Source organism: Choloepus didactylus, chromosome Y, assembly GCF_015220235.1.
Source record: "Choloepus didactylus isolate mChoDid1 chromosome Y, mChoDid1.pri, whole genome shotgun sequence".
Taxonomy (NCBI): Eukaryota; Metazoa; Chordata; class Mammalia; order Pilosa; family Megalonychidae; genus Choloepus; species Choloepus didactylus.
Genome location: NC_051335.1, coordinates 25,511,055 through 25,523,583, shown reverse-complemented (window position 1 = coordinate 25,523,583; position 12,529 = coordinate 25,511,055). Strand labels below are relative to the sequence as shown.

Below are 12,529 nucleotides of genomic sequence, written 5' to 3'. Positions count from 1 at the left end.
CAGTTCCCTATGCAAGGTCTGCAATGTCTCACAGTTGGGTAAAGGCAACAGCTTTCTGGCCACTCTCTCTGCTTCTAAAACATTATCTAAACTGCTAACAGAACACCCTCTTTTAAAATATCCTTCTGCCCATGTCCTCATCTTCCAACTCAAAAAACATCAGTGGCTCCCAATTATCCACAGTGGTTCCTTAGCCTGGCATTAAGGGTTTCTATAATCTGACCTTGGTACATTTCAACATCCTCTATCAATATTCTTAATATGAATTCTTGGTCCCACTTACCGCTTCCCCATATGATGGTATTTCCATTTCTGTCTTTGCGCTTTAACACCATTCATTAACCACATAGAGCATTCCCTTATTTTCCTTGTTTAAATCCTGGTATTCTTCACCATCCTAACCTCTCAAAAAAAAAAAAACTTTCTTCAACTACCCTTGCTCACAATGACCTCTTCCTCCCTTTAAATTCCAAGCATATGCTGCCTTTCGCCCTCACATCCCTTAGCTACTTCCTATTGTTTTTCTTTTTGTGTAGGTTAAGTAGCTGCAATTGGACAGATCCTCACCGATTTATATCAGAGATATCCATGGCACCAAAAACAATGAGCATTTATACTATTGTTAATTAGAGAAAAATGATCTGTATTTTATATTAAATGAACATATCTTTGAATCTTAGAAATCTAAAGTGAGTTGATTTTTAAAGAATTTCAAGTCCAGTCAATATGAAAAGAAACTAAAATATTGGCTTTTGTGGCTAATTTATTTGTCTGCTTCCTTTATATATTGGAAAAGATAAGCTGCAGCTTTTTAAATTCCCAAATGATTTTTCTATTTAGAATGAATAGATAATGAATAAACAAATTCCCTCTTTACACTTAGAGATAAAAGCACTGCTTTTAAAAGCTAGATTAACATTTTAATGGTTTTTTATAATCCCGGTGCTTAAGCGCACCCCTCTTCACTTGGTATGACTTTCTTTAAAACCTCATCAGCAAACATAGATTCCTGAACGTGTTATCCTTAACCCTAAAACTTCTTACTTTTGCATGAAGGCTTGACCACAAAATACCCATATTACAAGCAATAACTTCTTCAGCAGTTGAAGCCTTGGCAAGAAAATGGGTCTGAGATAGTATATCATCTGTTGCGACCTATTAAACTCTTCCAATGATTTAAATGATAATGTAATGAAATCTATAAACACTAGCAGAATAAAATGTATTTTATTTAGATCTCATAAAATGCATTTTAATAAACTTTAGAGTCAAGTTTGAAATTTGATTTCTCCATTTAAATTATTGATATTTATTCCCTTATTCTGTCTTCATTTGTACTGTTAGAGTATTAAAGTGTATTTTGTTCTTTGGTGTGAAATAAAAGAACTTGAGAAATTCAGAGATGTTAAATATAGCAAGGTTTTAATCTAGTCAAATTCCCTCAGTGAAACAAGTAAGTAGGGTTGGGAATAGAAAGCTAAACAGAAATTCAATTCTTGAATTTGCTGTTTTTGCTTTTGATCTTTAGCCATTACAAACAGAGCCACAAGAATGGAATATTACCATGGTATCAAAGCTGTGGCCTAAGTCTTTTTTAAAATTGATGGTAACATATATATAACATAAAAATGTCACTTAACTAATTTTAGGTGTACAATTAATTCGATGGCATTAATAACTAACAATGTTGTGTGACCATCACCATCTTCCATTACTAAAACATTCTCATTACCCAAAATGGAAATTCTTCACCCTTTGAGCAGTAACCCCCGTCATCCCTCCCCACAACCCCTAATCTTTCTATCTCTGTGAATTTGCTTATTGTAGGTGTTTCATATATGTGAAATCATACAATATTTATAATTTTGTGTCTTGCTTACTTCACTTAACATAATGTTTTCAAGATTCATCCGTGTTGTAATAAGTATCAGAACTTTCCTTTTTATGGCTGCATAGTATTCCATAGTATGACTACATAACATTTTGTTTATCCATTTGTTGATGGACATTTGTGTTGTTTTCATCTTTTGGCTATCGCGAATAATGCTGCTATGAACATTGGAGTTAGAGTCCCTGCTTTTAATTCTTGAGGTATATACCTAAGAGTGGAATGATAGTTCTATGTTTAATTTTTTGAGGAACTGCCAAACCATTTCCCAAAGGGGCTGCGCCATTTTACATTCCCACCAGCAATGTACAAGAGTTCCAATTTCTCCCCATCCTCATCAAAACTTGATATTTTCGCTTTTTAAAAATAATGCTCATCCCACTGAGTGTGAAGTGCTATCTCATTGTGGTTTTCATTTGCATTTCCAGAATGGTTAGTGATGTTGAGCAGCTTTTCTTGTGCTTACTGGCCATTTATACACTCTATCTCCTTTGGATAAATATTCAAATCCTTTGGTTAATATTTAACTGGGTTGTTAGACTTCTGATGTTGAGCAGTATGAGTTCTTTATATATTCTGAATATTAAATACTTATCAGATATATGATCTGCAACTATTTTATCCAATCCTATGGGTATCTCTTCACTTTCTTGATAATGTCCTTTGATGCATAAAAGTTTTTAATTTTGATGAAGTCCAATTTATCTATTTTTTTCACTTGGAGCTTGTGCTTTTGGTGTGATATCTAGGAAGCCAATGCCTAATATAAGGTTATGAAGATTATCCCATACATTTCCTTCTAAGAGTTTTAAAGTTGTAGCTCTTATGGTTAGGTCTTTGATCCATTTTGAATTAATTTTTGTATATGGTGTTAGGTAGGAGTCCAACTTCATTCTTTTGCATGTGAATATCCAGTTTTCTCAGCACCATTTGTTGGAGAGATTCTTTCTCTATTGAATGGTCTTGGCACCACTGTTGAAAATCAGTTGGCCATAGATGTGTGTACTTATTTCTGGATTATCAATTCTATTCCACTGATTTATTTGTCTGTCCTTATGCCACTACCAAATCATTTTGATCACTGTGGCTTTGTGATACATTTTGAAAATGGTATGTGTGAGTCCTCCAACTTTATTCTTAGTTACAAGATAGTTTTGGCTATTCAGAGTCTCTTGCAATTCCATAAGAATTTGATGATTGGCTTTTCCATTTCTGCAAAAATGGCTTCTTGAATTTTGGTCAGGGTTGGAAATGATCTATACATCACTTTGGGTAGTATTTACATTTAAATAACATTCAGTCTTTCATCCATGTACATGGGATCTTGGCACTCGTTTAGATATTCTTTAATTTTTTTCAGCAATGTTTAGTAGTTTTGAGTATACAAGTCTGACATCCTTGGTTACATTTATTCCTAGACATTTTATTCTTTAGGATGCTATTGCAAATGGAATAGTTTTCTTGGTTTCCTTTTTGGATTGCTTATTGCTGGTATATAGAAACACTACTGATTTTTGAGTGTTGATCTTGTGTTCTGCAACATTGTTGAATTCATTTATTAGCTCTAAAGTTTTTGTGTAGGTTCTTTTGTGTTTTCTGTATATAAGATCATGTCATCTGCAAGTAGAGATAGTTTTACTTCATCCATTCTAATTTGGATGCCTTTTATTTATTTTCCCAGCATAATTTCTCTGGCTAGAACAGTACAGTGTTGAATACAAGTGATGAAAGTGGTCTTTTTGTCATGTTCCTGATCTTAGGGGGAAAGCTTTTAGTCTTTCACTGTTGAGTATGATGCTAGTTATGGGTTTTTACATATGACCTTTATCATGTTGAAGAAATTCCCTACTATTCCTAGTTTTCTGAATGTTTTATTTTCAAGAAAGAGTGTTGGATTTTGTCAAATGCCTTTTCTGCATCAATTGAGATGATGGTTTTTCCCTTCATTGTATTAATGTGGTGTATTACATTCGCTGATTTCTTATGTTGATCCACCCTTGCATTCCTGGGATAAATCCCACTGATCATGTGTAATTAATTTAAATGTCCTGTTGGATTCTGTTGCTAGTATTTTGTAGGGGGTTTTGCATCTATATTCATAAGGGTGTGTTGAGATTTTCTATTTCTTTCTGAGTCAATTTAGATATTCTGTATTTTTCTAGGAATTTGTCCATATTATCTAGGCTGTCTATTTTTGGGGGTGTATAATTGCTCATAATATCCTCTTAAAATCCTTTTCTTTCTCTATGGTTGATAGTAATTCCCCCAGCTTCATTTTTTATTTTAGTTATTTGCATTCTCTTTTTTCCTTTGTCAATCTAGATATAGGCGTGTCAATTTCATTGATCTTTTCAAAGAACCAACTTTTGGTTTCACTGATTTTCTCTATTGTTTTTATACTCTCTATTTCATTTTTTTCCCCTCTAATCTTTATGATTTCCTAACTTCTGCTCTCTTTGCATTTAGTTTGCTTTTTTTCTAGTTTCTCCAGGTGTGAAGTTAGGTTACAGATATGAGATCTTTCTCCTTTTTAAATGTAAGCATTTACAGCTATAAATTTCCCTTGGAGCACTGCCTTGCTCCATCCCATATGTTTTGTTATATTATGTCTTTGGTTTCATTTGTCTCAAGTGTTTTCTAATTCTCCTTGTGATTTTGTATTTGGCTCAATTTGTTCAAGAACATATGCTTAATTTCCAAACATTTTGTGAAATTTCAAGTTTTCTTTCTGCTATTGATTTCTAGCTTCATTCTACTGTGGTCAAAGAAGCCACTTTGTATGATTTGAATTTACTGAAACTTTTTTGTGTTCTAACATATGTTCTATCCTGGAGAATGATCCATGCATATTTTAGAAGAATGTCTCTTCTACTCTTGTTGGGTGAAGTGTTCTTTCTATATATGCCTGTTAGGTCTATCTGATTTATAGTATTGTTAAAGTCCTCTATTTCCCTATTGCTCTTCTGCCTAGATGTTTTAGCCATTATTTAAAGTGGTGTATTGAAGTCTCTTACTATTGATATAGAGCTGTCTGTATCTTCAATTCTGTCAATGTTTGCTTCATATATTCTGGGGCTCTGTTGTTAGGCACATATGTTTAGAATATTTATACCTACTTATTGAACTGAGCATTTTATCAATTTATAGTGTCCTCTTGGTCCCTTGTAACAGTTTCTGACTTAAAGTCTATTTTATCTGATTTTAGTACAGTCACCCCAGCTCTCTTTTGGCTACTATTTGAATGGAATACTCTTTTTCCATCCTTTTATTTTCAACCTATTTGTGTCTTTGAGTTTAAGATGAATCTCTTGTAAACAACATATAGCTTGGACATGCTTTTTGAAAAAGTCTATTCTGCCAATTTCTGCCTTTTGATTGGAGTGTTTAACCCATTTGCATTTAAGGTAATTCCTGATATTGCTGGACTTATTTCTGCCATTTTCCTAATAGGTTTTCATAGGTCGTAGTTTTGTCCCTCATTTCTTCCATTACTACCTACTTTTGAGTTTAGATGATCTTTTATAGTGAACTCTTTGGAATATCTTCTCATTTCCTTTTATGTATATTTTTTAGATATTTATTTTGTGGTTACTATGGGGCTTAAATTCAACATCCCATATCTTTAACAATCTCATTTGACTTGATACTAACTTAATTTCAATAGCAAACACTAACTACATTCCCATACCCTTCTTAACCCCCATATTTGTTCTTGTCACAAATTACATCTTTATACATTATGTGCCCAACATGTTACATTTATAATAAATTTTTAGACATTTGTATTTTAGATCATGTAAGAAGTGAAAAGTGCAGTTAAAATCCAAAAATACAGCAGTACTGGCATTTCTATCTACTCATGTAGTTAACGTTACCAAAAATCTTTGTTTCTTCATATGACTTTGATCTACCCTCTAGTAGTTTTAACTTTAAACCTGAAGAATTCCCTTTAGCATTTATTATACTTTCTTCATCATCATGATCCTAGGTGGTCTTACACAGCAGAAATATTAACCTTTAATTTCTCATGCTTTAGTAGAAAACTGTTTTCCTCTTCTGAGATGAACATCTTTATGCCCTCTCTTCCTTTACCTCCCCATTTGTTTCCCAACATACATTATCTTTTTTCTCTCCCCCTCTTTTTCTTATTCTCATTTATCATTAAATGGTCATGATATAATAGTGAATATTTAAATTATTTGTTATACTTACCTTGACTCTTCCTCTCAATTTAAAAAATTTATCCTTGTTTAGGTCTTACTATGGGGAAAATTACAAATATACATATACTACAAAAATTACAAAAATATATAACTAAAATAGTTTCTTTTTGTTGTCTTACTGAATTTTAGGTCAGTGGTTCTGAAAGGTGGAAAATTTCTTTGCCTATGCCACCTAGTTTTCCATTATTCCTATAGAAATATCCTGCGATTCTAGGAAAGGGACACGGAGAAAAATGAATGATGAAAACCACAGAGAAACCTCATTTTACACATGAGTTTCAACCTCTCCCCTTTCCCTATTTTACCAAAGTAGAAAGATTGGCTGATTTCATTTTCCCCTTCTGCCTCTGTCTCACTTCTTCACGTGAGGAGGTGTTAAAAGGACAGTAGTGAGAGGCAAGGAGAGAGGACTAGGAAAAGCAAACAAACAATAAAATTTAGAGTGATTGAAAATTGTCCATAAACCATCTTTGTATCTGATTTGTGCCTTAGATGCTTTATTATAGGCTTTCTTAAAATGTTTACCCTCTTCAAATTCTAAAGGCTTCTTCCAAAAAGTACCCTAGAAAAGTTGAGTCTCTTAATATTAGAATAAATATGAAAACCTGGGAGAGAAGGGAGCAAGAAGACTCAGGACAGAGAAGGGGGAGGTCACAGCAACCTATGATATTTATTTCCAAAATAAAATTGGCTTAATTTGATCAGTGTGAACCAGATGCCATATCATCAATAGCGAACATTTGAGGGCCTAGTATAAGCAAAGCAATGACCGTTATTTCACTTATTCCTCACAAAAACTGTATGAGGTATATACCAAAATTAGCCCCATCTCACAGGATGTAAAACTGAACCTTTGTAAGGTTAAGTAATTTACCCAAGATCAAACAATTACAAAGTTGCATAGCTAAAATCTGAACACAGAACACCAGTTTTCAGAGCACTAATTCTTTAAGCTATATTGCCCAACCATCCACTCACCACACCAAAGAATTGATAACATCATTATGACTTTTCCCAAGCAATACATTCCAACAAAATAGCAGAAATCCACTCCTTGGAAATCAGCTTTTACAGTGCTATCTCTGGTGTGCTAAGCATCAAAGAGGCTGGCTATTATCTCTACAGTCACATCTCTGCTGCTCTTATCTCCACCTATTGTTCACCTCAGGTATAACTAACAAATTCCATTTTAAGAAGCACTTATATGATTAAAATTAATATCACCAGTATAAGACATGTTGGCATTTGGTATCTCTGATATGATACACTGAGGACAGAGTATCATTTCTGTAGTATTCTTGCCAAAACTAAACAATCTGTATCTAATCATGACAAAACATCAGACAAACCCAAATTGAGATACATTTTTAAAGTAACTAGTCTGAATATCCCTTATGAATATAAACGCAAAAATCTTCAAAAAATACTAGCATACCAAAACCAACAACATGAATAAAGGATTATACACCATGACCAAGAAGGATTTCTCCCAGGAATGCAAGGTTGATCCAACCACCCAAATCAATCAATGCAATGCACAATATTAATAGAACAACAAACAAAACCAAATGACCATTCCAATGCATGCAGAAAAATCATCTGACAAAATCCAATACCCTTTCATGTTAAAAACATGCAACAAACTAGGAAGAGAGGAAAAATTTCTTAACCTGAAAAATGGCAGCCACAAAAATCCATAATTGACATAATTTAATGGTGAAAGATGAAATGTTTCCTCCCTAGTTAAGGAATAAGACAACAATGTCCATTTTATCCACTTTCATTTAACATTATATTGAATGTTCTATCCAGGGAAATAAGGCAAAAAAAGAAACAATGCATTCAAATTTGAAAGGAAGAAGTAAAGCCATCTCTATTAACAGATGATGTAATCTTGTACATAGAAAATCCTAAGGAACCCACTTGTGTCAGTTTGAATGTATTGTGCCCCCCAAATGCGATTATCTTTGATGTAATCTTGTGTGGGCAGACCTATCAGTGTTAATTAGATTGAAATTCTTTGAGTGTTTCCATGGAGATGTGCCCCACCCAACTGTGGGTGATGACTCTGATTGGATAATTTCCATGGAGGTGTTGGCCAGCCCATTGGGTGGGTCTGAATTAAATTATTGGAGCACTATATAAGATCAGACAGAAGGAGCGAGCTTGCTACAGCCAAGAGGGACACTTTGAAGAAAGCACAGGAGCTGCAGATGAGAGACAGTTTGAAGATGGCCATTGAAAGCAGACTCTTGCTCCGGAGAAGCTGAGAGAGGACAAATATCCCAAGTGCAACTAAGAGTGACATTTTTGAGGAACTGTAGCCTAGAGAGGAACATCCTTGGAGAAAGCCATTTTGAAACCAGAACTTTGAAACAGACACCAGCCACGTGCCTTCCCAGCTAACAGAGGTTTTCCAGACACAATTGGCCATCCTCCAGTGAATGTACCAAATTTCTGATATTACCTTGGACATTTTATGGCCTTAAGACTGTAACTGTGCAACCAAATAAACCCCCTTTTATAAAAGTCAATCCATTTCTGGTGTTTTGCATCCTGGCAGCATTAGCAAACTAGAACACCACTAAAAAACTATTAGAACTAATAAATAGGTTCAGCAATGTTCAACCCAAGAACAATATACAAAAATGTCAGTTGTATTTCTATACATTTGCAACAATCTGAAAATGAAATTAAAAATCAATACCACTGAAAATAGTATTAAAAGTAAAACAATTAAAAATTTAACAAAAGAAGTGCAAGACCTGTACATTGAAATTACAAAACATTATTGAAAAATATTTTTAAAAAATAGAAACACATCTCATGTTCAAGGACTATGAGTCTTAATGTTGTTCGGATGGCAATATTCCCCCAAATTGATCTAAAGATTCAACACAATTCCTAATAAAGTTCCATCTCACTTCTTTGTAGAAATTGACAAGCTGGTTCTAAAATTCATATGGTAATGCAAGAAACCCAGAATAGTCCATATAGTCTTGGAAAAAAAGAACAAAGTCAGAAGGCTCACACTTTCTGATTTCAAACTTTACTACAAAGTTACAGTAATGAAGACAGTGTAGTACTGGTAGAAAGATAAACTTTGGATCAATGGAACAGCATTGAGTCCAGAAATATGTCCTTATATTTATGGTCAAGTGACTTTCAACAAAGGTGCTAAGACAGTTTAATGAGGAAAGAAGTCTTTTCAACAAATAGTGCTGGGAAAACTGGATATCCACATGCAAAAGAATGAATTTGGACCCCTTAATTATACCACACACACAAAAAATTGACTCAAAATGGATCAAACACTTAAGGTGAGAGCTAAAATTATAAAGAAACCTTAGAATAAAACATATAAGTACATCTTTGTGACCTTGGGTTAGGCATTGTTTCTTAGATATGACACCAAAAGCACAAGGAAAAAAAGAAAAAAAACCCAGATATATTGGAATTCAAAGTTTAAAACTGTTCTGCTGCAAAAGACATCATCAAGAAAGTGAAAAAAAAAAAAAAAACAGCTCACAAGTGGCCCACAAATGCATGCAAAGATGCATAACATCAGTAGCCAGTAGGGAAATGTAAAACAAAACCACAATGAAATACCATTTGATACCCACTTGGATGACTAATAAAAAAGTCATGTTAACAAGTGTTGGTGAAGGTGTAGAGAAATTGGAACCCTCATATGTTGCTGGTGAGGGTGTAAAATGGTGAAGTTGCTGTGGAAATCAGTTGGCAGTTTCATATAAAATTAAACATAGAGTTACCATATGACCCAGCCATTCTACTCCTAGGTATATCAAGTGCCAGTTTGAATGTATTATGTCCCCCAAAATGCCATGTACTTTGATGCAATCTTGTGGGGGCAGATGTATTTAGTGTTGATTAGATTGGAATCCTTTGATTGGGTGTTTCCATGGAGATGTGACTCAATCAACTGTGGGTAAAATGTTTGATTGGATAATTTCCATGGAGGTGTTACCCCACCTGTTCAGGGTGGGTGATAATTGGATCACTGGAGTACTTTATAAAGAGCCACACAGGCCCAGATGCTTGCTACAGCCAAGAGGAACACTTGGAAGAATGCACAGGAGCTGAGAGAGGAGCTGCAACTTACAGAGACATTTTGAAGATGGCTGATGAAAGCAGAGTTTTGCTGATGTTTTGGAGGTAATAGCCCAGAGTTTGCCCTGAGAAGCTGACACAGAGACATTCTGGAGAATACCATTTTGAAACAACCTGGGAGCAAGCTGATGCCAGCCACATGCCTTCCCAGCTAACAGAGGTTTTCCGGACGCCAATGGTCATCCTCCAGTGAAGGTACCCAATTGTTGATGGCCTTAAGACTGTAACTGTGTAACCAAATAAACCCCCTTTTATAAAAGCCAATCCATTTCTGGTGTTTTGCAAAAAGGCAGCATTAGCAAGCTGGAACAATACCCAAGAGAATTGAAAACATATATCTACACAGAAACTTGCACATAAATGCTTATAGCAGTATTATTCATCATAGCCAAAATGTGTTAACAACCCAAATTCCCATCAATTAATGAATGTATAAACAAAGTGTGGTACATACATACAATAGAATATTGCTCAGCCACATAAGAAGGAATGCAGAATATATGTTACTATATGGATGGCCCTTGAAAACATTGTGCTAAGTGAAAGAAGCCAGATGCAAAAGGCCACATAATGTATGTTTCCATTTATATGGAATGTCCAGAATAGGCAAATCTATAGAGACAGAAAGTAAATCAATGATTGCTGAAGTCTGGGGGTGGCTGGGAGTGACTGCTAATGAATACAGGATTTCTATTAGCAGGAACAAAAACATTCTAAAATTAGATTGTGCTTGTTGCACAACCCTCTGAATATACTAAGAAATACTGAATTGTGCACTTTGAGTGAATTGTATATATTAACTATATCACCATATAGTTGTTAAAAAAATAACTGGGTTGACTCTTCAAAAACATCAAGGCCTTAAAAGACAAGGAGAGACTGAGGTTAAAGTATTCTAAGATAAAGGAGACTAAAGACTTGTGGCAACTGACTGCTAAAAATGATCCAGGTTTTGCCTTTGATTGCCTTTACCATAAAGAACATTATTGGGGTAGGATCAAAGGTGGCTGATTAAGGAGAGGTTGGGCTCATTTCTCTCCCAGTAAAACAACTAGGAGTCAGGTGGAAACTCCATAACAACAGATCTGGAGCTCTGAAGATCATGTGTGTGTGTGTGTGTGCGCGCGCGCACGCGCACGCACATGCACATGCACTATACAACACCTAGGAAAGTGCAGGACAGGACAAACAGACAGGAAAGCTTCAGTGAGATAACATGAGTAATTCCCCTGGCTCCTGGTGCCCATCCCACACTCTTGGATGCAGAAAGCATCCAGTCCTCCAGTCCCTGGCCACAGGCAGCTCCAAACTGAAAGGGCAGCAGAGGTCCACTCTCCACAAAACAGGGCTGTTCATGATCTAGCACTGTGCCAGTTTTTGGCCGGTGAATTTGAACTGCTGGAACCACCATCTGTTTACACCCACTCTGCTTGGAACAGCTACGCCATTGTCTGGAGCCAATCAGGAGCTTCTCATCCTTCTGAGGGTTGAGGGGAATAGGTTGCCAAAGTTCACCATCCGCTGGCAGGAGAGGAAAGTGCACCCCTGGAAAGACATCTAAAAGGTTTTGGGGCTAAGGCCAAATGCTGGGAAGGCCAGGAAAGGCACCCTTGGGTGGCAGAATTACAGGCTTTCAGGCATCTTTACCTGACCATCTCCCTGAGGCCCTGTGGAGCTGATGTGGATCCATGGCCCAGCCCTGGTTGGATAATATTGATGAACCAAGTGTCAAAGAAGAGAATTAATACAAATCCAATCAACAACAAAAGCTTTGAAGACAGAGAATCCAATATCAGATTAAACTCACCAAGATAATCGGATGCCTAAGCATCAGCAAAAAATAATACGCCATATTAAGAAACAGGAAGATATGACCCAAAGGAGCAAATAAAAAATTCAGAGGAGATACAGAATCTGGAACAATTAATCATAGATGTTGTGCTGGTTTGAATCTATTGTGTACCCCACAAAAACCATATTCTTTTAATCCAGTCTTTTGGGGGCAGACCTATTGTTGGTGGGACCTTTTGAGTAGGTTGTATCCACAGAGATGTGACCCATCCAATAGTTGGTGGGACCCTTTGATAAGATTATTTCCATGGAGATGTGACTCTGCCCATTCAAGGTGGGTTTTATTTGGTTTACTGGCATCCTCTATGAGAGGATAAAAGGCAGAGATATTTTGAAGAGACCTCAGAGATGCTTAGAGAGGAAACACCCAGAGACATTTTGGAGACAGCTGTTGAAACTAGAACCAGGAGAGAAGGTAAGAGATGAAATCCAGAGT

At 35.7% G+C, this 12,529-nt stretch overlaps 2 protein-coding genes across 2 annotated transcripts in view; both read right to left on the bottom strand.

Moving 5' to 3' along the window:
- Nucleotides 1–12,529, bottom strand: part of NEXMIF (neurite extension and migration factor) — a 333,843-nt gene that overhangs the window by 155,116 nt on the left and 166,198 nt on the right. The gene's annotated exons all lie outside the window — the stretch shown is intronic.
- Nucleotides 11,396–12,529, bottom strand: part of LOC119524045 (RE1-silencing transcription factor-like) — a 117,548-nt gene continuing 116,414 nt past the window's right edge. The window contains exon 2 of the mRNA XM_037822716.1: nucleotides 11,396–11,722. Within this exon, the coding sequence (XP_037678644.1) occupies nucleotides 11,396–11,722 (327 nt within the window). The remainder of the gene's footprint in view (nucleotides 11,723–12,529) is intronic.